Raw genomic sequence first — 25,122 nt, forward strand, 5'->3', positions numbered from 1 at the left:
AACATTCTCTTGTGGCTTTATAGTGGTGTTTCTTCCGGGGAATCTTAATCACACAGAAAAATTTTGCAAAGCTCCGTTTACTGATTTATAGATACAACGCTGATATTTTTTTGCCTTTTTCCTAATTCCTTAATTAAAAGTAAATGCATATCAATCAGAAATAGGAGCTTTTAATGTCTTTAATACTTTTAGAAATTAGCAATACTGTATAAACTTGTCAGGAGGATTTGCACTTCTTCCAAACCAACAAAAAAAACCCTAAAAATGCTACCTGCACACCTGAGCTAAAAATAACTTTATAGTTAATCAGCTGTATTTTTATATCTATATCTATATTTTTTCCTTTTGTCTGTTTTGAGAATAATTCAAGTTGTTACAACCATAAATCTGAATATCATAAACTTTGGCGTAAGTAAATGGGTTTGTTTGCTGTCTATCTTGCATCACTGTGAGAACAGCAAGAGCTTCCTTTACTCAAGTCCCTGAGTTAGTGGCAGAACCTGTACACCCCTTTTTTCCTCTGGGGTGAATTCTAGATAATGAGAGTTATTTTTGAAAGTCGAAAGTTTAGCCATGGCTACTGTTTTGATCTACACAATTATATTAATGTTGCTGTAACATCCTTATTTTTCCACTATTGCAGAAGTGGAGCAACAAGTAGAAGAAGGTGATCAGTCTCAGCAAGCCCAAACACCAGTTACCACCAGCCCTTCTGCTTCTAGCACAACATCTTTCATGAGCAGCTCTCTGGAGGATACCACCACTGCTACTACTCCAGTAACTGATACAGAAACAGTTCCAGCATCAGAATCACCTGGTGTCATGCCTCTCAGTCTCCTGAGGTAAAATACCCTCTCAGCCTTTATGATTCTGGGGGTGTAGGGAGCCAGCTGTGTGCTTGATGTAGAATATATGTCTTTAGCTGCCTAAGCCTTAGAAAATGCTGCCAAGAACTTCCCCTGCAGAGGGACACAGTTTAAATGTTACTTTGCCTTGCAGGGTTTGTGTTTTTTTATTAGAAAGCTGTTAAGCTTTTGCTATGCAGTGTATATAAATGTAATATCTGAATTCTTTAAGAAGGAGAAAATGTTCTCCCTAAGTTGTCCTTCAGTTCTCATGTTTATATGGTGTAGTTCAAATTATAAATCTCTGAAATTCTGTGTTTTAAATGACTGATTCTCAAACTGGAATAGATCTTGGTAGGTAACGTGCTGTAAAGCTAAGATGTTGTTTCAGCTTACCCTGACATACTGAAATGGAAGATAAACCACTGAATTTGCAGAGGCCATTTGTGCTGTTGAAGGAAATCTACTTTATCTTGCATAGAATACATTTCTAAGTTTATTAATCCATAGAAGTTTTGCAGACATCTTTTGGTAAAAGCCAGAACAATGTTTTCATACTAGGCCAGTGAAAATAAAATACCTGATTTATTAGTCAGCCTGAGTTCTGAACAAGCCATGGAAAAATGTTTATTTATCTTTTATCTCCTGGGACAGCTCCTGGTCTCTGAGGGTTTTTTTTAATGTCATGCTTAGAATTTAACTGTACAGACCAAGTTGGTAGGAATGAGCTGTTGCCTCAAAGTATGTTGTGTCTTCCCCTTACTAAACTCAATTGCATCAAGTGGAATTTACCAAGTGCACTCTAACTGGACGTTCTTCTTGTGTCAGACATTTTTCTGCATGGTTCTGTTCACCATAAATGTTTATATATAAATGTCTATGTTCTTTTTTCAAGGCAAATGTTCTCCAGTTATCCTACTACAACTGTTCTTCCAGCACGACGTGCTCAGACTCCTCCAATATCCTCTTTACCAACATCTCCTTCAGATGAAGTTGGAAGGAGACAAAGTTTGACCTCTCCAGATTCGCAGTCTGCAAGGCCTGCCAATCGCACAGGTAAACTTGTCAGGGAATGGAAATGGGACAAGTTAGGAAGTCACAGGAGCTCAGGGCCGTGTTTTAAGAGATGGAAGTGCAACAGAGTTTCTTCTTAAGGCAAATTAACAAAGCAAAGCATTGCTGAAAACCTTTAGTCACTATCTTAGGAAAAAAGTTAAATGAGTTTTTAAAAGCTGTGGATTGGATACAAAAACGAAGTATAATTGCTAACTGCTTCAAAATGTTCATCTCATTTGGGCTTGTTTCCTTGGTTGTGTGCTGCTGGCAAGTGCAGTAATTTTGTAGCTTTTATTAGATCACACACCACACAGAAAACAAGAATTGATATATTTTATGGTACGTGCACGAGTACTTTTTATTTTTGTCCTTCTATCTGTGCTGTTACTTGGGGAGTTTAGTGGTTCGTGTGTTGTGTAGGAACTGGTCTGCTCAGTTTCATGTCTCCTTTTTTTTCTCTTTTGATTTAATTATGAGATGACTTGCTTCTAGTTGTGATAGTATCTTCACAGCAGTGTGTGTTAGTACATTTTCTCTTCACTGATTAGACATCAGTTTTATGGCAAGTCATAAAGAAGCTGTGGGTTTGGGGCAGTGACTGACCTCTTTAGATTCCCTTGAATGACTCTGCACAGAAATACAGCAGCATACACAAAGAGGTTTTTCAGATATGTTCCCAGCTGAGCTCTCTCTCTGTACCTTGAGAGGAATGTATAATGATCTCACCATTTGGAAATCTTGATGATTTGGACAAGGATAACTTTATCTAGGCTACCTAAATATAGATCAAATAGATAATTTGATACTGTTCAAAATGAAAACAATAGAAATTGCTTAAATAGTTCTTTGCCTATCATCAGTATCCTACTTGATCAGAGTCAGTCAACACAATCTGTGTTACAAAGAAGAATGAGCTCCATCTGGTTTTGTTAAAGCAAGTATCTTACTGTGTGGTGGAAAGTAATTGAGAGAAAAGTTGAGAGCAATTATTTCCTTGTTCAAGCTGATTTATCAAAGTAAGGTGTAATAAAGTAACACTAGAGAAAGATTTATGTGCTTTACATCTATCATTTTCTGTCTTTTAAGCTTTGTCTGATCCAAGCAGCCGACTTTCAACATCCCCTCCTCCTCCTGCCATTGCTGTTCCCTTGCTAGAAATGGGGTTCTCCCTCAGGCAAATTGCAAAAGCTATGGAAGCTACAGGTAATCTACAATACCAGTTTTACTGAAAGGCTAAATACACATGAAACACTTGTTTTCCAGTAGAATACTTAATTTTTAAATTCTATACCATTTCTGTGGAAAAACAAATTGCTTTTTTTGTGACCATCAGTGCTAGAATAGTTGCAAAGTGTGGTTTTCCTGCTTCCAGGTGCCAGAGGAGAAGCAGATGCACAGAACATCACAGTGCTGGCCATGTGGATGATCGAGCACCCTGGAAATGAAGATGATGAGGAGCCCCAGTCAGAGGGGACTGCAGAGCCACGGCACGGGACAATCGTCCCTGGCAGTGGTGGGAAATCTGGGGATCACTGCTATTTGCAGTCTCCAGGTGATATCCCTTCTGCTGATGCCACTGAAATGGAGGAAGGCTTCAGTGAGAGGTAAAATAATTTTCTTGTAATTGCTCGCAATCTGTTCCTGAAACCAGAAACCTCTCAAATTCATTATTGCTGACAGTTACTTTGTAATGTAGCATTTGAATTTTGTTACAGCTTGAGCAGAAGCAAGGACTCAGTTAAACTAGGTGTACACGATGCATTTATTTTGTTTAGTATTTAGTATTGTTTCTGTGCAGAACTGAGGAAGAATGTAACTGAGCATGTTTTCCTTGCAACAAAAAAAGAAAAAAATGAGGGCTTATAGTTGCATTTTAACTAAAAGACCAAGTAAAAAAGCAAAATTACGTTAAATTCATATTTTGCCAAATTCATGTGTAGGGCCAAAGGTGAATTGACTCAGCTAACAGCAATAGAGATGATTTTATTTCTTTGTAAGAAGAGAAAAAGCTAATTCAAGCTGATTAATTAACTGTTGAAGCTACTAATTAACCTAGTATAAAATGAGTGTTCTCTCAAAATTTCTGCTGTGCTTAGGTGCTCTGGAAGATCAAATAGCTGTAGACTTTGCTGCATTTAATTTGTTTGAGGTAACTTTCACAGTCAATACAGTATATATGTGCTCCTTGAAACTGAAGAGTCTTGAATTCCAAATTACTTCTTTTTCTTCCATTAAAGAAAGAAAGACATGCTAATAAATATGACTTAGTTACTGTATGTGGTTGTTTAAAACTCGGTGTGACTGACTGCGAGTTGTGAATTGCTGTAGCCCAGATAACCTGGACCATGTGGACAATGCAGCTGCAGCGAGCTGCCCTCCCTCCCGCAGTCGCTCGGCTGTCACACGGAGGCACAAGTTTGATTTGGCTGCCAGGACGTTGCTGGCACGTGCTGGTAAGGGACTGATAGAATTCCAAGGGCTTTGCTTGTGCTGGAAATGAATGAGAGGGGGACTGGGACTTTGCATGACATTTAGAAAACTCTTTCTCATATGTGTGCCAATATATATTTAAGAGTTTTATGTAGTGATAAGTAGATTGTTTAGCAGAAGACTTGAAAACAAAAAGGGGAATTGGAAGCACAGCCACCTGTCTGCCATGGAAAATAAAAGAGCTCTTTTCCTGTTTCTCTTCCCTCCTTGAGCGGGGCTGTACCGCTCAGTGCAGGCGCACAGGAACCAGAGCCGCAGGGAAGGCATCTCCCTGCAGCAAGATCCTGGGGCACTCTATGACTTCAACCTGGATGAGGAGCTGGAGATTGACCTTGATGATGAAGCAATGGAAGCTATGTTTGGGCAAGACCTGGCTAGTGATAATGATATTCTGGGAATGTGGATCCCAGAGGTACTGGATTGGCCTACCTGGGTGTGTGTGACTGCAGCAGGGGCTGCTTTAACTTACTGCTTTTTGCATGCTTATATTTTTAAATTCAAAGTAACCTGTGTATGCTTAAAGCCTGTTTGAAAATACCTTACTAAGTGCCAGAAGTGCTTTAAATGATCTTGTATTCTCTAGCATCGCTTCTAGATCAAGAATAGTGATTTCTTGTGTTTCTTGCTCTGCACTTCCACGTGTGGTTTTCTTGTCCCTCCCCTGAAGGATGAGAACAGAGCTCATATAGATGTTCCAATGATACCCATTAGAAATCAAGTCAGTTTTCCAGATGGCTTAGCTGTGTGAGGTAAACACAGTTGTAAATGTTTCTTCTCCTGCTACTGCTAATAGTATCCACTCTGTAGCAACATAATTTGCACTTAAATCAGTTTTTCTTAATTTAACTATGTCATGTATTCCATTCTTTGGGAAGGATGTGGTGACAGCCCTCACTGAATTGTTGTATAGAGCACCAAAAAAACCTGTTGAGGTGGAAAACAAATTTAATAGCAGCACTTTGTTAATCTTTGGATTATCCATGTCAGATTAGACAATCAACCCATAAGACTCATCTTTTCATCTCCTAATTATGATGCTACCTAGCTCTGATATGGAAGCAAGTTGCAGGATGCATATTGAATTTTTCAGAACACTTGTTTCACTGAAACATCTCAATGAAATTACTGACTTAGGACAGAAATGTAATTGCGAAAAATGGACTTCATATTGAGATAAAACCTTGATATTTGCTGACACAAATGATAATTTTTGTGGCTCAGTAAATGTAAAATCTGATTGTCTGAAAGCAAAAAAGGATTCTTTTCCTTTGTTACCTCTAGTTTCAGACAAGTTCTGAGGAGAACCACATAGAGACCGTGTTTGTTATAAATGAGAGACAAAAGTCTCGATATTCAGCAAAATTTAGATTGCTTTATTTGATATAGAAAGAGCAAGCAGAGCTGGGGAACGTGAGGGGTCACTGCCCACTCCACGCTCCACCCAACCTTGGTTTGCAGCCTCTTCTTATACTGGGGTTTCTTGTAATCAATAATTTTTGGTTTTTTATTGTCATAATTTTGCCAGATAAGCAGTGGTTGTCGAATAAACATCCTTACACAAATTTACAAAGCCTTCAGGTGATAATCAGTCACAGATAGCCATCTGGTCCTTGTAGATAACCACCAGAAAAGTTCTGGGAGTCTGGTCCTTGAGATCAGCAGTATTGATCAGACAAAGGCAGGAAGGGCTATTGGGAAGTCTGATTTTGCAACTTATTTGGAAAACATGATATAATATAACGTAACATAATATACGATAACAAGGTGATTTTAAACAGAATGATTTTATTATATAATTTCCTTTATCTAGTGTGTATGCTTCACTTCAGAGCTTAGTATTATACAAACCTCAATGCTTTTGTGATTAACACGAATCTTTTATCAATTATCAGTGTTGAATGTGACAGGGTTACAAATGAAAAGTTACACTGTCAAGAATTTTTGTGTCAATCTAACATGAAATAGGCAATTGTCTCCTCTGAAAGTTTACTTCCAAATGTTTTTCCTGTTCTGAGATATTCTGAGATTCATTATGTCATAAATTGTATGTTTCTGCTTTGCTTTTGTACGAGTCAACCATATACATACCACACAGTGACAGAAGTGTGCAGGCACACCCACCTCAGGATATTGGCATGTTCAATACCCAAGGTGCAGACCCGTATTCTGTCCAAATAACACGCGCAAATCTTGCCGTGCAGCACGTCTGTGAATCTGAGGACAGAGAAGAGGTGGTGGTCTGTGAGCTGTGCGAATCCAGCGTGGTGAGCTTCAACCAGCACATGAAGAGGAACCACCCGGGCTGCGGGCGCAGCGCCAACCGCCAGGGCTACCGCAGCAACGGCTCCTACGTGGACGGCTGGTTCGGCGGCGAGTGCGGCAGCGGCAACCCCTATTACCTGCTGTGCGGGCTGTGCAGGGACAAGTACCTGGCACTCAAGAGCAAGTCCAAAACAGCCGCCTCAGAAAGGTGCAGAGAGACGGGAAACCCAACGTGTTTAAGCTTTTTAAGAGGTTGATTTAAGAGAGAAGAATTCCTAGCAGGGTTTTTTGATACTTAGTCGTTCTGTGGTATTCGACAAAATGCGTATTTAGGAAAAAAAAGGTTGATTTGATATTTCTGGTTTTTAAGAGCAAGGAATAATTTCTTGGGATGTTGTCTCCTTCTTAGTGACTTTTGAAAACTGTCAATTTTGTCTGACAGTTCCAGTATGTTTTCTGTGGACCTTTTGAACATTAGTGCAGTGAAGTGCTTCTCCCCTTCACACACACTTTCAGAAGCCATTTTATCTGTTTCTCTGTTATTAGGCTTTTCTGGAATCATTCATAAATACATGTAGACCTGACAGTAAAGTTAGACTAAATAGGGAACCAAATTTAAAATTGCTGTGTATATTTATCAAATATTAGAACCACTCTGTAATTTTCTTTGTTGTTTTTTCATACAGGTACAAAGGCCAGGCTCCTGACCTCATAGGTAAACAAGACAGTGTCTATGAAGGTATGTTTTTAAGTTGCACGGGGTTTTGTTTTTTCTAAGAGGTACCTTCATGCAAATAAACTTGAAGGTGTATTAGTCTTGTTCTTAATTTTTCTCACTTTGTCCAAGCTGAGAGTGTCCAGAGGGTGGCTTTCACTTTAAACAGGTTATTTCTGATGTGTGTAGAAAACCTTTCCTGGGTGGTTCTGTGATTCTGGTTCTTTCTGTAGCTTCTGCCATCACAATTGTGTGATTTACCACATTTGTCTGTTTGAGAATAAATGAGTGCTTCAGTACTTAGGGCAAGTCTGTCTGCTGTAGATCAGAGGTGTTCTGATTCTGCTGTGTGTGGAGTGACACAGAGCAGACACATCAGTAAATATAAGCTGACTTGTGTGTCAGTGGTTGGCAAGTGAGGGAAGCGTCTCACTGAATTGCAGTTAAAGTGTTTTTTCTTTGTTGTTTGGAGGTTTTTTTATTCCCTGGGATTGAAAAGCAGAAGCCTAAGTGTTCAGTTATAACCCATGGGCTGATGCATACTTTTTTGATAAATATGAAGACCAGGAATTTCTAACATCTGTCTTTAGGATTCAGTCCTTTGGAGTACACGCTTGTTACCATGATTTAAAGCACGTCTGTGTGTCTGCACTTTTCACTGTACTCCAGATTTTGGGGCTGTCTTGTGCTATATGTGATGACCCCTAATGTCTGTGTTTTTAAAGAGCAGCTAGTTTGATACTTCAGAGAATCTTCCATAAAACTTTTGTGCAGTCTAAAGATCAAGTTGAATAGAGAGGGACAAGAATAAGACTTTGGTTATCTGATTTACTTTGTTATGTCTATTGTCAACACCAGAAGATGAGTTTTTAATGCTGCTGTGCTGTGGATTACAGTACATATTTTATACCTTCTCCTGTTTAGTTCTTTTAATCAACTGAAATTATTTCATATTTGAGCTTTTGTAACCAGTCTAATTACATTTCTCCAATTCTAGAAGACTGGGACATGTTGGACGTGGATGAAGATGAAAAGCTGACAGGAGAAGAGGAGTTTGAGCTACTGGCTGGGCCTCTTGGGTTAAACGATCGACGCATTGTACCCGAACCCGTCCAGTTCCCTGACAGTGACCCCCTGGGTGCTTCAGTTGCAATGGTGACAGCCACCAACAGTATGGAAGAAACATTGATGCAAATAGGTACATTTGAAATCCATTTCATTTAAAGAAAGAATGATGATAGTAACAGCAGTGGCAGCAACAATAATGATAACAACCATCACCACTTCCTCCCCTTTTTAGTGGGGTATTTCTGGAGGCAAGGCAGGAGTATCCTGACAGTATTTCCTGTCTGCCACCACGAGGAAGTGGAGACCAGCTCTGAATTGTCCTTTTATTATAGGGAAATTAGAGAGAGGAGTGTGAGGCATTATGCATTGACAGGGTTGAATTTTGCCAGTAAAACTTGTGACCGTAGTCAAACAGTAGATGCCAGTAACATGTTTTACAGAACCCAATGAATGGATTTAAGTTGGGACTTAAAAGTAGTCCCCTCTGATGAAAAAGGCAATCAGAGGAATTAAAATTGAATGTTTCAGATTGTATTCATGTCTCTTTGAAAGTAAGGAATAATTAAATTATGGGGTGTATTTCAGGAGTGTATTTTTCTCTCAGTCATTATTATTGTAGATCTGTATGTATGAAATACTAAAAATGAATGAGTTACTTAGGCCGACTTTGCTTCTGTGCTTACTACTATATGATAATGTTTTGTTTTTCTTTAAACACTAATGCAAATCAACATTATTTCCAAGGCTGTCACGGCTCAATAGAAAAAAGTTCTTCTGGCAGGATAACCTTAGGAGAACAAGCAGCTGCCCTGGTAAATCCACACGATCGTGTCATGGCTCTCCGAAGAGTGACAGCTGCTGCCCAAGTGCTCCTGGCAAGAACAATGGTGATGAGAGCACTGTCACTTCTGTCTGTCAGGTTTGTGCCATCTTTGGCAACACTTCCACCTTTCCTTTGTGACTAGTTCTGTTTGAAAAGGATGCGATTTCATACTGATTGGGGAAGCGATTCTCGTGTCTGTACTTACATAATACTGCTAAGAGAAAAAGTTCTGTCACTTTTGTTCTTTTGAACCAAGGGCTTTTATTTTATATCCATTTCCACAGTGGTTCCAGTTGCAGCCTGGCAGCTGGCCTTGAGTCCCTGGGGTTGACAGACATCCGCACCTTGGTGCGTCTGATGTGCCTGGCGGCCGCAGGGAGGGCAGGCCTGTCCACGAGCCCATCCACAGTGTCCAGCCCCACGGAGAGATCCAGGGGCATCCACAGCAAAACCAGCAAGCCCATCTCCTGCCTTGCCTACCTGAGCACTGCAGTTGGCTGCTTGGCATCAAACACTCCCAGTGCTGCAAAGCTGCTGGTGCAGTTATGTACACAGGTAGGACTTCAGTACTTACTTGAGACTCCTTTGATTATTTGTGCTTTTATCTTCTCAGCTGGGGTGAGACTGCCCTCAGTTTGAGGGTCTCCTCAGAGTCCTTTTTTTGTGGCTTTGCACAGGGATATGTTTGATTGTTGCTAAAAGACAAGTAACTGTATGTGTCTTTGCTGGGTACTCTTTTCAAGTGAGGAAAATGGATGTGCTTTTTCTGTTCATAGGGTTTTTCTGTGAAGGATTTGGTTTTTTTAATTGAGTCAATTCTGTGTAGAGAGCAGAAGAAAAAAAGGAAAATCTGTAAAACTATGCACTATTTGTGCAACTGAGAATGTTTCTAAATTTGCTAGTTCTGTTTGTTCTGATTATTTATCATCAATTATTTCTTTTCAGAATTTGATTTCTGCAGCAACTGGTGTCAACTTGACAACAGTCGATGATCCAATTCAGAGAAAATTTTTGCCAAGTTTTTTAAGAGGAATTGCAGAAGAAAACAAACTTGTCACATCTCCAAATTTTGTGGTTACTCAAGCACTTGTAGCATTGTTGGCTGACAAAGGGGCCAAGCTGAGGCCAAACTATGATAAAGCTGAAATTGAAAAGAAAGGTATGATATAGCTTTGTTTTAGAATATCAATCATTAGATCTTCAGTTCCTCATTTGTATATAAGGGAGAGACTTGCTAGATAATGTAAAAATAGATACGCTTTTTAAAATGTACAAAACTTGCTTTTATCAAAGGCATGTTATGGTTTATGGCACACATTTTACTTAGAAATATAGTCTTATTCTTTAATTTCATCTTTCACCACTTCAGAATATAGTCTGAACGTGTGTGTATTCAGAGCCATAGAGCTGAGGCATTATTGAGCCTGCTTGTGCCTCCTGATGAAATCAAGGAACATAACAGCTGTCCTGTGCTGAGGCAGAAATTTGTGCTGCCTCTGCTCCCAGAGGTCAGGCAGCCACAAAGCAGCAGCTGTGCCTCCCCCCAGGCTGCTGCTGGGATAGAGAGGGAAAGACAGGTGACAGTGACAGTGGCAGGTCTGTCGGAGGAGGCTTTTCCTGTTTAGAAAGCACTCACTCTTGGACCAACCATTTTCATATGGTGGGATCAAGGCCATTTGGAATTCTATTCTTAAGGTCCTTTTTATGAAAATGGAACTGGGGTTATTTTGCTCTTAGTATCAGAAGAGTGTATTTAGTGTAGTTCACATGATTGCGAGGTACTGCTAAGATGCTCGTTGATCTTTCTGGAAACGCTGGTTGTGCTCACGTGTGTACTCATCTAGGCATCATCTCACTGTTTTGTCTGAGCAGGTTTAATTGCCCATTTGTATGCCCATCCTTGCTATGATCCCTCTGCTGTAGGCCCTCTGGAGCTGGCGAACGCGCTGGCCGCGTGCTGCCTGTCGTCGCGCCTGTCGTCGCAGCACCGGCAGTGGGCGGCGCAGCAGCTGGTGCGGGCGCTGGCCGCGCACGACCGCGACAACCAGAGCGCGCCGCAGACCCTCGCCGACATGGGCGGCGACCTGCGCAAGTGCTCCTTCATCAAGCTCGAGGCCCACCAGAACAGGGTAAGCACGGCTTGCCCTGCACGGGTGTCCTGGTTTAGGGCAAATTTGGGGGAAAACCTCCGGAAGGAGCCCCCAGAAAACAAACCCACGCGACTCCTCCCCCCACCACCGAGTTCGGGAAGAATTTCCTCAGAGAGGAGTGGAAAAAACCCTGTTTATTTAACAAGCAAAACCACTCCCCAGCACAAAAAAACCCCAACAGCAGATGACAAAAAACTCTGTTACTGCTCTGAATGGGTGACAAAATCAGAAAGTCTCCCCTGTGAGTGGTCACCCAGTTATCAGTCTCCGGTGCTGGGGGATGACTGCTGCTGGTCACAGAATGCAGACTCCCCGTGTTTCTTGGTGTTTCCCAGGTCTCCGTCCAAAACAGGTTCAGATAGTATTCAGGAAAGGAAGAGGGAAAAAAAAACCAGTCCAGAGAAAAAATTGCCTAGCTGAACTAACTGATAAGCAAAAGCAAGAAAAGTAGGAGGAAAAGCAAGCAAGTAAGCAAGTGAGCCTCTCTTAAACACAGACCATGGGGGAGGTGAGCCGGCTGATAACAAGACAAAACAAACCTTCACTTTCAGAGTCAGTCCTGAAAGCACAGGATGTAATACCAAGCACAAACAGAACACACGACTGGGGATACAAGCACTATAACGTCACCCCAGGACAACAGGGAAAGGAAATCAGTGCTGGTTTGCAACTGCACTGGTGTAACAGTGGTGCTGTTTTGCACTACTTAATTAGTGCTTTGTCTCAGTCTCTTCTGCCTTCGCTCAGAGCCAGGATTAACAAATACACGAAGGAAATGGATTTTCTCGTGTTCAGGCTTGGTTGTTTATTAAATCTTACCTAAAGATCACTCTGAGCGTTCAAGAGCACTTCTAGCCACCAGCTAGAAGCGAGCAAAATGAACATGAATCCAGCTTGCTACAAGGTCTCTTAAAGCTAAACAGTCCAATAGAGAATTAACACCTATATTATTGATACTTTTAACCCAATAATGCTGTAAAAGTAGAGAAATAGATCTAGTTTGGTTTTTACAGGGTATTTAAATCACTGTATCATTGGTTAGTGTTTGCTTAATATTAGTGAGCAAACATACCCAAGTTTTAAATTCCAGTTTTTGCCATGATTATTTTGGTATTTGTAGGTCATGACATGTGTTTGGTGCCATAAAAAGGGACTTTTGGCAACAAGTGGGAATGATGGCACCATCAGAGTGTGGAATGTGACAAAGAAGCAATACTCATTGCAACAGACCTGTGTGCTCAACAAGCTGTAAGTTGATTCTTTACAACAGCCAGATATTTATTTTAAGCTGTAATTGTTCAAGATAATGAGAAAAGCTAAATCTGCACTATCTCCTGCACTTAAAATCTCTCATTTGTTTTCTGTTGCTGTGTTTATGCTGTGTGGCATGCAAAATAAATTAAATAGCTTAAAACTGAAAACAGAACTTAAATGTCAACCTGGTAGGAGTCTCTATAAAGAGATCATGTTAATGCTGTTCAAAAAACATTCTTAATTAGTTGATATAAGGAGACATGGGTGAGTTCAAAATGGTATGGGACTGGCATGTAGCAGAAAAGTGAATATCCCAACCCCCACAGAGGAAGCTCCCTTAGAGAGAACTTCTCTCTGAGTTTCTTCTTCCCAAGTCATCACACCCTTCAATGGGTTCCAGTGAACAAATCCACCATATAACGTGATCATTGCAAGTCTGGTCATTTGATTCAAGTGTGAAAAAAAATTTTGACTTCTGAGATACAGGAACTAAATGTAATTCTGCATGAGTGTCTTGGAAGTACTTTTTTTGTCATTTGGGTGTGTCCAAAAAAGAAGAAAGCAAAAGGAAAGATTAAAATGGAATTCTTTAGTGAAGCATAGGTGAGTTAACTTGGAAGAATGAAGAAGCAATAGTGAACTACTATTTTGTTGTTCCGTGACAATATTTTAGTGGTTGGCTTAGTTCTTGTTGGCTTGCTGCTGTTAAACGTGGCCTTAAAAGTAACAACCAAAACAATGCAACGGTGTTATAGCCTTAATTGTTCTGGTGCTAAAAGCAGTAAAAAATGGAGCTGTTGTGTGTGATCTTAAGGGCAATTAAACATATCTGTGGCCCTGTCAGAGTTAGACAAAGCAGACTTTAAAATGGAGTTTTAGGACAGTGTAACAAGATTGTAACAGAAGGAAGAGTTTAAAGAAGAATTGATGGCAAGATATGCCTCTTCTATTTCTTATCCAAATGACTGTTTCATTTCACAACTTCCCAAAAAAATTTTGCCATTGCTGAAGACGTTAAATTTGAGAAATAAATAGGTAAAGGTAAAGAGTTTCTGTTTGATACCTAACTGGAAATTTCTTGGAAATAAGTAGTGTTTCATTCTGTAATTTGAAGTGGTTTTCGAGGAAATGTAGTACTGTGAGCAGAAGAATGTATTATGTAAATCTGCTGCAATGGCAGGACTCCAGGTTCTAACTCAGATATTTTATGAGTTCCAGGTTTTCCTGTCTGCTTAAAGGAAATGCCCTCTTAATTCCATCATTTTATTCTATTACAGAGAAGGTGACTCTGAAGAAAGTCTGGGGTCACCCAGTGACCTTAGTTTATCTCTTGTCTGTTGGAGCATCAGTGGCAAGTACCTGGCTGGAGCTACAGAAAAGATGGTGAACATCTGGCAGGTCAATGGTATGTCCTGAGCTGCCCTGGGCACTTCCTGCTCCAGCACATTTCTAGGACAGCTGCCAAGTCACTGCATGTTTGTTTACCCCAGTGTTTAACTGTCCAGTTTAAATGTCTGCCAGCTCCCACAGTGTCTTATGAACCTTGTTTAGTTTGAGAAAGGCACTAACCCCAAGTAGGTATGTGATACACACCTTTGAGAGAAAGACTTCTAATCCCTGTCAGTTGTAATACTGGGAGCTTCATTCTGTTGCTTTGCATTACGAAAGTCACCAGTTACCGTGCCTGTGGTAATAGACAGTCCCCAAGAAAAGTATAAATTCACTGGGTACTGAAGAATTCAACTTTCTTCCTTAAGAAAACTACCTAAATAAAAAGATAATTGAGATTTATTACCTAGATTTTGTGTCTGCATAGATTAGTGAACTTACAACTTAGGTGAATTTGTAGTATGTCCTAGCTCTCAATAAGATCTCTTGATTTTTTTTTTTTTTTTTCCATGGAAAGCATTATTGTTTTCTTTATGAAGATGAAGTCGTTTCATCAGGCTTTTTGATCTCCTAGGAGGGAAAGGCTTGTTAGATCTTCAGCCTCACTGGGTATCTGCTCTGGCCTGGCCAGAAGAAGGGCCAGCTGCAGCATGGACAGGAGATGCTCCAGAATTGTTGTTAATTGGGCGCATGGACGGCTCTCTGGCTCTTATTGAAGTTGTGGATATTTCAGCCATGCACCGCCTGGAACTGGAGCACTGCTACAGAAAGGATGGTAAGAGACTGCATCAGCATTGAAATTAAAACTGTGAACACATTCCTGCTTTTCATTAAGGCAGTATGTAATAATTTTTGGTTACTGTTCATGGGATGTGATTTCTGGTTCATGGGAGGAGAAAAGTTTGTGGGATCTCTATCTGCACCCTGATTCCCCCACAGCAGAGGCAAACAGTTTGTAGTAACCTGGTAAAATCCTGCCATCCCTTACCATTGTGGACAATCAGTAGAGATCCCCTGCAGTGTCTGCTCTGTGTGCAGATAGCAGGCAGTGTCATTTCAATTCCTCAAGGACTGCCATTTTTCCTTCTTGGTTCCAGTCTCACAGGACATCAAGTAGCACGTCTTTAGTGGTATTGTGTGGTTTTGCAAATTGCTTCTTCAGGAAGCCTACAGATTTTTTTTTTTTTTGGCAGAATCAAATGAAGCAGTATCTACTTGCTAAGGAAGGCAAGTTGTTTTCAGAGCATTTTTTAGAAGCCTATCTCAGATACATGTATAAGATTCAGTCTACCCTTTTTCTTTCACCTGGTATAGTTCTTTTCACTATGCCAGGAATAGTAATTCAATTATTTTCATAAGAATGAGAAAACTAGTACAAAATAATCTCAACAGCTGTCATTACAGTGACACTCAGTTTTATCTCTACCATATGAATTCAAGAAAATTGTCAGACCAGAATACATAAAGTGAAGTGACCTTGGTGGGGGTGGACATTGTTATGCACTTCATCATTTAGACAACTGCACTGCAAAAACCTCTTTGGTAGGAGTGAAGTTCAGTTTAGTTTAATGAGTGTTTGTGTTGTCTGTTCATGCAGTGTCTGTTACTTGCCTGGCCTGGTTCAGTGAAGACAGACCATTTGCTGTGGGCTATTCAGATGGAAAATTGCTCCTAGGAACAAAGGAGCCAACTGAGAAAGGAGGAGTCGTTCTCATTGATGCACATAAGGTAGAGCTGGTCTTAAACTAATGTAGAATTTTTTTAGGTAAAATCTGTTTAAGCTATTCTCTCTATTTAAAGCTATTTATAAAGACAAGTGCAGATTATTTTAAAAACTCACACCTATTTCTGATACATGTATTAACATAATGTACTCTAAAGTCTACCAAATGTAAAAGTAAAAAGGGAAGAGAAACTTGATACCCTCTTTGCTATCAGAGACTCTGAAGTGTATGTACCTGCAGTGACAGAAATTAATTAAGCACACAGATGTGCATTGACTGGATTTGAAAGACTAATTGTTTTACTTGGTAAAAGCTTTCATAATAAATTTTAATTTTGATCAATATGTCACATATTTTTGTTTAGCTTCCTGTGCAAAGCAAGAGGCGTTTTTCTGAATATGCAGTTGCAAACGTTTAGAGCCTTTGTTTGGCCAGTATATATTTATGAGTCATTAATAGCCATGAATTATTTGTTAGGCTAGGAGCAGAATTCCTCAAATGCAGGTGTAGTAAGAGCATCTTGAGTGCTTCCAAGAGCTGCTCTGGGTATGTGAAGCAGGGCAGTCACAGAAGGGAGCACGCTGTGGCAATAAATCTGTACTTGCCTTCTTACTGTGGGCTGCCTTCCTTTCCTATCTCAAAGCTACATCTGGGGAAAAATAATCAAGAAGGGTTTGCAGTGAAAACAAAACATATTTTTCTGTGTTTCCCTTCTAGTTTCTTTCAGCAAACTTTTTAAAGTCCTTTTAATTTGATAGTTCTGAAATGTATCACAATGACTTCATAATTGCTACTCACTATCTGTAATTTATGGGAGAATAAAATATTTTTATCATTAGTATTAAAAGTTCCATTAGCTCTGAGAGTTAAATTTCCTCCTCGTTACTGTGTTACTTCACACCAGCTTTTCATTTTTTGCACTCCAACAGGATATGGTTGTTAGTATGAAGTGGGACCCGACTGGTAAGATTCTCCTGACCTGTGCCAAAGAGGAGACTGTGAAGCTCTGGGGGTGTCTGGGGGGCTGCTGGAGGCGCCTGCACTCGCTGGCACACCCAGCCCTGGTGAATGGCATTGCCTGGTGTGCTCTGCCAGGGAAAGGAGCCAAGGCCCAGCTGCTGTTAGCCACGTAAGTCATGGCTTCCTTCCTCTTTCTCTACTTCTTGTGCAGGTCTTTTCTACCAGTCTGTAGCAAGGAAAAGGGTTTGGTTTTTTTTAAATAATATTCCTGCTGTAAGTCAGTTGCCATGAGATTCGTGAAGCTCCAGAATTCAAATAAACAGAGTGACCCTGGTGGTGTTACCTCCATGTCTGTTTTCTCCATGTCCAGTGGGTGCTGGTCCTGTTGGAATGTTTTTGCTTCATCCAAATAGTTTTTCTTAGAATATGTTTTTAGTAGAAATGGAAAAGCTGCAGGGTGTGAGGAATAGGAAAAAAATGCATTTACCCTTCGGGAACAGGCCTTTCTATATTCTACAATTGATGCAATATAGTTTTATATGAAGACTGCTGGTATGTAAGTTAATACCAGACCACTGATATTTCGTTAATATCTTTATTTTGTTTTTTCTGATGTCACCTGACATGCTTTAGGGGATGCCATAATGGTTTGGTGTGTGTCTGGACTGTTCCCCAGGACGTAGTAATCACATTGCAGTCCAGCTCAGCTTGCTCAGAAGGATGGTGGGAGCAAGAAACAAGTTCCAAGGTAAAAGGAAGAAACTTGGTGTGTAAGAAATTGTCTTTGCTCATTGTGAAGTTGTGAGAAGAATGTGAGCAAGTTACTTGAATCTCAGCATTTCCTGAGAGAAGAAGTTTGCTAAAAAAAGTTTACATTGCATTTGTATATGTACGCATTTTCAGAACAGAAAATTGAAACATTTATTTAATATTAAGGCTGAAGATTATATTTTGATCTGTTTTCTTTCTTTAAAAGTTGATTAGTTTATCCTAAAATTTTGTGAGAGTTCAAGTTTTTTTGTAGATAAAGAGTGAAGATTATTTTCACCTACATAAATTGTAATGTAGTCTTCGATGTTGATGGCATTTTGTATGGGGAGGAAATAATGTATGTAATGATAATGTAATGACGATACCTATAAAATATTGTCATAGTCTTGGGGGTTTTTAAATGATTTTTTGGCCATCTGTGTGGCTGCTCAGTATTTATTGCAGAACACAGACACTGCCATGTTACTGCATTTCCTGGAAGTGGTGCAGTGTTCCCCAAGTGTGCCCTTGCTTGCAGGATGGCTACAGGAAGGCGCTGGAGGTGAAGTGTGTGTTCCAGCTGAGAGGACACATCACTCCTGTCCGCACCGTTGCCTTCAGTCCTGATGGGCTGGCCTTGGTGTCTGGGGGCCTCGGGGGCCTCATGAACATCTGGTCCTTACGGGTAAGATCATCTTTGGTGTGATTCTCATTCTTTGGAAGGGTATCTGAAATGGTGGAGGTATCAGAGCAGCTGCCACCTCACCATGTGTTAGATGCATTAGAGAAAGCGTGGTGTAAAATGATGTTACAACTTCATAAATAATAAAATAGAAATTGAAATGGTACTTAGCATTGAAGTACTTTATGGTTCAGTATTGATTGACTCTGTAGCTTTGGTCATGTCAGCTAGGCTTTGCAGAAGCAGCCACTTTCTTTGTAGTTAAGAACAATAATCTCTTATGTTGAGGACTCTTTAAGAGCCAGATAATGTGAATTATTAAACACTTCTAAATCCTTAGTTATATTATCTCCTTAATATGATAAAAATTTCTGGTTTTAGTTTCTGCTTTTGGGTTAAGCAGTTCAGTTTTTCAATAGTTATTGAAAGCTTGTGGGAGTCTCATCCCTTAGGAATGTGTATGCACTTGAACAGAGCTGTAGCTGTGCCTGCACCTGACTCCAAGCCCTTGTCTCCCTAGGATGGCTCAGTATTGCAGAGTGTTGTGATAGGGTCTGGAGCTATCCAGACTGCAGTGTGGATCCCTGAGGTTGGAGTAGCTGCCTGCTCCAACAGATCAAAGGTGAGACAGAAATGTTTGGACTTGTGGGTTTTCTGGCCCCTGTGGAAACCACGATGGTTGGTGATAAACCAGTGAAGCTGAATGATCCTGCTTGGTGAATTTTGAGTTTCTAACGTGCCATGCTGTCGCACAGGACGTGTTGGTGGTGAACTGCACCTCGGAGTGGATCTCCTCCAACCACGTGCTGGCCACGTGCAGGACGGCGCTGAGGCAGCAGGGCGTGCTGGGCCTGAACATGGCGCCCTGCATGCGCGCCTTCCTGGAGCGCCTGCCCGTCATGCTGCAGGAGCAGTACGCCTACGAGAAGGTACCTGCACTCCTTCCCTCTCCTGCCTCACAGCTCAGCTGCTTGCAGCCTGTCACCACAGAGCCCACAGGGCTTCCCTACATTCTGCCTGAAATGTCTTTCACTATTCTCAAAGCTAGTGGTCTCCTAATTTGAAAAGACTTAAAACATTACAAAAACTTTAATTAAGTGTGGAGGAAGGTATTGTTCTACAGGACTAGGTTTTAAGGACTTGTATTTTGAAGTGATTGTTGTGTGTTTCTAACGGGGTGTTGCCTTTCTCTCCCTGCAGCCCCATGTGGTGTGTGGGGACCAGCTGGTTCACAGCCCCTACATGCAGTGCTTGGCATCCCTGGCCGTGGGGCTGCACCTGGACCAGCTGCTCTGCAACCCCCCCGTGCCCCCTCACCACCAGAGCTGCCTCCCTGACCCCTCTGCCTGGAACCCCACGGAATGGGCCTGGCTCGAGTGCTTCTCCACTACCATCAAAGCTGCTGAAGCCCTGGCCAAGGGAGCTCAGTTCCCAGAGTCCTTCACTGTCCCAGACCTGGAGCCTGTTCCAGAGGATGAGCTTACTCTCCTGATGGTAAAAGTTGATTTATTATCTCGACAGCCAAGTGTGTTACTGAGCACAGTATGATGCAGTGAACATCTCTGAGCTGTAAACATTTAGATTTAGTAACATAAGCTCCAGCAATAAGTGTAAGTTTATTTTTTAATTAACTGGTTAGAATATACTGTTAAGATTTCTCTGTGTGTGTGTATTTAATGAGTGCAAGTCAGTTACATATTAAAGTACAAAACAACCCAAAACTATGACAGTACTTTTCATATGTGATAGGAATAAATGTAGAGCTTTGTGGTGCTATTTTAAGAGTAACATTTTGTCACATTCCCACACCAAATTATTTTGTTAGTGTCAATCCAAAATAGAAAATTTTGATTAAGAATTTTTTATAAGCACGTTTATAACATTTCAAGTCAGTGTTTGCAGTTGAAACTTCACAAAGCCCTATGCATCAGTGAGTAGAAAAAGATTGTTTCATCATTGATTTGGGTCACAGGTCGTGGATCACACTGTCATTGCTAGTCTACAAGCATTTGCTCTTATTGCTGAATTGTTTAGAATAGTTTAAATATTGTTCTTAGGAAAATATGTATTGTATGGAAGAAAAATAATTTGCATGTCTTGAGCTGAATGTGGTAAATGTGGCTTTTGCTGTGTAGGATAACAGTAAGTGGATCAATGGCATGGATGAACAGATCATGTCTTGGGCAACATCAAGGCCAGAGGTCAGTAAAATTGATAATTTGAAGGGTTTGGGGTGTTTGGGAGGGGTTTTTATTCTTTTGAAATATGGCAAGCTGTTGAAAGTGCTCGTGTTCTAAAGCCTCCTTCCATGCTCTTGCCTAGGACTGGCACTTGGGAGGCAAGTGTGAGGTGTACCTGTGGGGAGCAGGACGGCACGGACAGCTGGCAGAGGCTGGCAGGAATGTCATGATCCCTGTGGCAGCACCCTCCTTCTCCCAGGCCCAGCAGGTGATCACTGAGAGCCAGTCATGGTTTCATCATTTGTCATCTATTGTTTGTACAGCTTGTCAAAATCCCTCTCTGAATGTCTTTTCTACTTGTTTGAATTTACTCTATCTCAAAACGTGGGTTTCACTAGAAAGGAAGTTTTAAATTATTTGACAAATTCAAACCAAGAAGCCACTGAAATCTAACAGCAAATAATTATTTTATATGAGCTTGATTTGAAAATACATACACAACCTTCACATAATACATGTGGCAGCTTTGCTTCCTGAAATAACATTGACTTGGTAGAATCTTGTCCTCATATAACTGCAAAGAAAACAAATTAAAAGGAGATAGTGCACTGTAATGCAAGTATTACAGCACTGCTGCATTTAGCATATTATTTATTAACATTCCTTCTTGTCTTTCTAACCTAGGTGGTTTGTGGTCAGAATTGTACTTTTGTCATCCAAGCCAATGGCACAGTTCTGGCTTGTGGTGAAGGGAGCTATGGGCGACTGGGACAAGGGAACTCTGATGATCTTCATGTCTTAACTGTCATTTCAGCACTGCAAGGTAAAACTGCTGGGTTTGAGAGGAATCCAGTGATGGAGCAAATAAGTATTTTGGTAGTTAGTATAATTGTTTCTGCTGATGATCTTGTTGCAGATTTACTCATTAAAATATTCTAGTTTTTAATTAAAAATGCGAACAACTAAACAAGATCTTCATATTTCCTTACGATTCAAATAGCAATATGTTAAAATTCCCTAATTTTAAGAAGGCTTCAGGGAAAACTGCTCAAATTAGGAACGTTTAATTTCAAAACTAATGGCAGGATAGAAGCCCAAGTTCTCCATAAGAAAACAAAGGTTTAATTGCTATAAAAAGAAGTACTGCAGTTTGTTCCTTTCCCCAGACCTAATTGGCTGCCACAAGGCACCTATGGATAAATGTGTGTAAGTCTGTTATAAGTGATGCTAAGCTTTGTTTTCTCCCTTGTCTTTGGCAGGCTTTGTTGTGACTCAGCTGGTGACCTCGTGTGGGTCTGATGGCCATTCCATGGCTTTGACAGAAAGTGGGGAAGTGTTCAGCTGGGGAGATGGGGACTATGGCAAGCTGGGCCACGGCAACAGCGACCGGCAGCGCCGGCCCCGGCAGATCGAGGCTCTGCAGGGAGAGGAAGTCGTGCAGGTCTCACACTGTTCCTGTTTCTCCTCCAGCTGCAGGCCTGGGGCCCTGGGCTGTAAAGCTGCATGAAAACAGCCACTGCTTACTGCTCTGGGCTTTTTATGAGCCAGGGTGGTCATCTCCAGTGAAAGGATGTCAGTACCACAGAGATACTCATCCACAGTTGGTACTGGAGAGGACTGAAAATAGAGCATAGAGAAAATGGGGTATTGAAAGATGATCAAAATGTAGACATGATTTATAAGCTCTCCTGCGTCCTTGTCAGGACCATAACTGGCCACCAAGACCTCCTCCTAAGTATTAAAGATGCACAAAACCATATTTGCTTTTTTTCTGGAGGTTTATTCTTAAAAAAATTAGATAATGACACAGAAAATTCTTCGTGCAAATATCCTCCAGTCCCCCTCTATAACATTATCATTGAAAAGAGTTAAGAGATGAGTTGCTGGAGGAATCATTAATACTACAATATCTGTATTTTAGCTCTTTAAAAAGGAATATAGTTCAGGGTCAAGAAAGGTGTTACATATGCACATGTAATAGTCAATATAAACTTCCACCCAAATCTAAAATGTGTGTAAAAATAACGCTTGTTTCACTTCCAGATGTCATGTGGCTTCAAACACTCAGCTGTGGTGACAGCAGATGGCAAACTTTTTACATTTGGAAATGGTGATTATGGTCGATTGGGGCTTGGAAATACTTCCAATAAGAAACTTCCAGAAAGAGTGACGGCGCTGGAAGGTTACCAGATTGGCCAGGCATGGTTTATCTAAAATTAGCAATGGATCTTAGTTTAAAGCTCCTGTTTTTAACATATTTAAGTGTTCGGTTGTGGTTTTTAACCTTGGCTTTTATTTTGATCGTGATGGCAGAATTTGATTATACATGATTTTTAAAATAATTACTTTCCTGACTCTCTTGATCCTCTGTGCAAAACTGCCTATGTTAACATTTCATCATTTTGAGATGTAGGCATTTTTCAGCATGAATTCATGAGATTTTCTGTATTTTTAAGCAGGGAATATGTGTGCCAAAGGGTAATACTTCATTTGGTTCTATGAGCTGAGAGAAAGCAAGTGTTGAAAAAATGCTGCTGTACTTTTTCAGTCCTTAGTGTCTTTAAGACACTCTAATAAGCAGTGGAAGTCTTAGTGGTTTTACAGGGATAGTTCATTTTTAAAACACAGGTTTTCTTCTTAAAGGTAGTTGGTGTGTTTGAGTTAGGAAGTTAGCAGAAGCAGTGGTAATAACATTATTTCTCTCACCCAGGTGGCCTGTGGCCTCAATCACACTGTGGCTGTGTCAACAGATGGCTCAATGGTTTGGGCTTTTGGAGATGGAGATTATGGTAAACTTGGTTTGGGAAATTCCACTGCAAAGTCCTCACCACAGGTGAGATTCCCAGGGAAGTGGTTCTTTGCATAAACTTTCAGTGCTGTTAAAGGTGTTGCACAGTATAGAAGTGTGATTTCCAGATGTTATTAATTCCATACTGTTGTTATACAATCTGGCACAAATAATTCTGAGGGCATGTTATGCTGAGCCTGGTACTGTCAAGAATTTTGTGTACATCATAGTGATTGTGTCCCAGTAGCAGCACAAATACTGAAAATCTGAGGCTTATCTTAGAGAAGAGAGATTTCTTCTTTTGAAAACTGGGGAGGAGGTTGTTTATACACCCATCAGTTCTTCCCATGCCACTCCCCCTCACTCCCAGAAAAGAAACGGTATTTTGACTCATCGTACATAGAATATGGTGTTCATTCCATTGAAAAAAAATGTGTTTCTGTTTCCTGTACTAATTAAAGTAATCCTACAATGTGTGTGCTACACAGTGGGAATAAAAAATTTCTTTTTTGGAAGCAGGAGTTCCAGATTACATTTGTATTTGCTTTCTGTTTATATCCTTGTAATACTGTAGCTGATTTTCCTTTCACTTTCCCTCATAGAAAGTGGATATTCTTTGTGGAATTGGAATAAAAAAAGTTGCCTGTGGAACTCAGTTCTCTGTTGCATTAACAAAAGATGGTCACGTGTATACTTTTGGCCAAGGTAAGAAACTGCTGTTTGGACATTTCCATGTATAGGCTTGTGCAGGTGAAAAGGAAGGACATTAAGACATATTTCTAAGGCTGACCTAATGCTACTTTTTAGAAACAGGCTGCCCTAATCTAAACTTTGAAACTTGAACAATACAATTTTAGGGTACACCTGAAATCTTGATTTGTAGCTCTAATTTGATCTCAGAACAGCCTTTCATTTTACTAATTTACTTTTTGAAGAACATTTTCCTAAAACTTCATTGACTTTCACACATCCAAAAACATTGGGTTACTTCATAGTTTACATTGTGTAATTATGCATTGTCTAATTACTGCTCACCTTTAACAATCTGGGCAGGAGGATTTCCATGTGCACTGAATGAAACGTGGGGAAACTTCTGAGGTCAGCCAGTTCATGTTTGTATAAACCCATACATTTAGATCTAGAGGCCCTGGTTTAGGAGACTTTGGGCTTGTTTCAGACTGACCATGGACACCACAGCTTTAGCAGGGTAACGAGCACTGCAGGCAGCCCGGGTTTGCAGGGAACACCCAGCCCTTTGTCCCTGCACTGTGTCCCAGCCCCAGGGGACACAGAGCCGCTGTGTGTCCCTGCCCTGCTCGTGGCTGCACTAAGTCCCGCAGTGCTGCTGCCCCTGGAGCCTTTGCTTGCCCTTGCAGATCGGCTGATCGGGCTGCCCGAGGGCCGCGCCCGCAACCACAACCGGCCACAGCAGGTGCCGCTGCTGGCCGGGGTGTTCATCGAGGACATCGCCGTGGGCGCCGAGCACACGCTGGCCCTGTCCTCCACCGGCGATGTCTACGCCTGGGGCAGCAACTCCGAAGGCCAGGTACGCCCTGCTCTGCTCCTGCCCTCTGCCGAGGACACGGCTTTGGTTTTCATTCCCTCCTCCCACCTCAGCATCATCATGTTTTAGGCAATTTCCATTATTTTCTTGTTTGCTCTCTGTGCTCTTCCATGGTAGCAGTTTGGGAAAGCACTCAAAACATGCTACCCAAATTACTCTAGTCCAAGCTTTTTGAAAAAAATGTAGATTTTCTCCTAATTCTTAAGCTGTTATCAGTCTTTTCAACATAATAAAATTTATGGTTAGTGTCAATCAGAGTTTTGAACTCTTTAGATGAATCTATAATGGAAATATAAATGAACCTTTTTAAAGGAGTGGTTTTTTTGGAAGTCAGAAAAAATTTAGTAAATGAGAAATTCTCTTCCTTCACCAGATATATTACTCAGATTCTTCAGCTGCAGGCTACAGATTTAAGAAACAGC

The 25,122-nt window shown here is 40.8% G+C and overlaps 1 protein-coding gene across 4 annotated transcripts in view; it reads left to right on the top strand.

Moving 5' to 3' along the window:
- The window catches only part of HERC1 (HECT and RLD domain containing E3 ubiquitin protein ligase family member 1), an 82,360-nt gene that overhangs the window by 50,807 nt on the left and 6,431 nt on the right, over nt 1-25,122 (top strand). For 2 of the 4 annotated variants that reach the window (XM_088172376.1, XM_088172378.1), the window contains 31 exons: nt 644-842; nt 1,741-1,901; nt 2,988-3,104; nt 3,274-3,505; nt 4,230-4,354; nt 4,604-4,803; nt 6,593-6,861; nt 7,340-7,392; nt 8,366-8,566; nt 9,181-9,355; nt 9,544-9,814; nt 10,205-10,418; nt 11,132-11,388; nt 12,530-12,657; nt 13,941-14,068; nt 14,627-14,827; nt 15,650-15,780; nt 16,706-16,905; nt 17,370-17,484; nt 18,025-18,171; nt 18,689-18,790; nt 18,924-19,097; nt 19,369-19,662; nt 20,304-20,369; nt 20,491-20,616; nt 21,033-21,171; nt 21,608-21,789; nt 22,392-22,547; nt 23,059-23,181; nt 23,739-23,841; nt 24,513-24,682. In XM_088172376.1, coding sequence (XP_088028502.1) covers nt 644-842; nt 1,741-1,901; nt 2,988-3,104; nt 3,274-3,505; nt 4,230-4,354; nt 4,604-4,803; nt 6,593-6,861; nt 7,340-7,392; nt 8,366-8,566; nt 9,181-9,355; nt 9,544-9,814; nt 10,205-10,418; nt 11,132-11,388; nt 12,530-12,657; nt 13,941-14,068; nt 14,627-14,827; nt 15,650-15,780; nt 16,706-16,905; nt 17,370-17,484; nt 18,025-18,171; nt 18,689-18,790; nt 18,924-19,097; nt 19,369-19,662; nt 20,304-20,369; nt 20,491-20,616; nt 21,033-21,171; nt 21,608-21,789; nt 22,392-22,547; nt 23,059-23,181; nt 23,739-23,841; nt 24,513-24,682 — 5,159 coding nt within the window. Of the gene's footprint in view, nt 1-643; nt 843-1,740; nt 1,902-2,987; nt 3,105-3,273; nt 3,506-4,229; nt 4,355-4,603; nt 4,825-6,592; nt 6,862-7,339; nt 7,393-8,365; nt 8,567-9,180; nt 9,356-9,543; nt 9,815-10,204; nt 10,419-11,131; nt 11,389-12,529; nt 12,658-13,940; nt 14,069-14,626; nt 14,828-15,649; nt 15,781-16,705; nt 16,906-17,369; nt 17,485-18,024; nt 18,172-18,688; nt 18,791-18,923; nt 19,098-19,368; nt 19,663-20,303; nt 20,370-20,490; nt 20,617-21,032; nt 21,172-21,607; nt 21,790-22,391; nt 22,548-23,058; nt 23,182-23,738; nt 23,842-24,512; nt 24,683-25,122 lie in introns of all 4 variants that reach the window. The other 2 variants (XM_088172377.1, XM_088172380.1) reach the window with 2 other exon arrangements.

Source organism: Sturnus vulgaris, chromosome 13 (genome assembly GCF_052056855.1).
Source record: "Sturnus vulgaris isolate bStuVul1 chromosome 13, bStuVul1.hap1, whole genome shotgun sequence".
In the NCBI taxonomy this organism is placed as follows: domain Eukaryota; kingdom Metazoa; phylum Chordata; class Aves; order Passeriformes; family Sturnidae; genus Sturnus; species Sturnus vulgaris.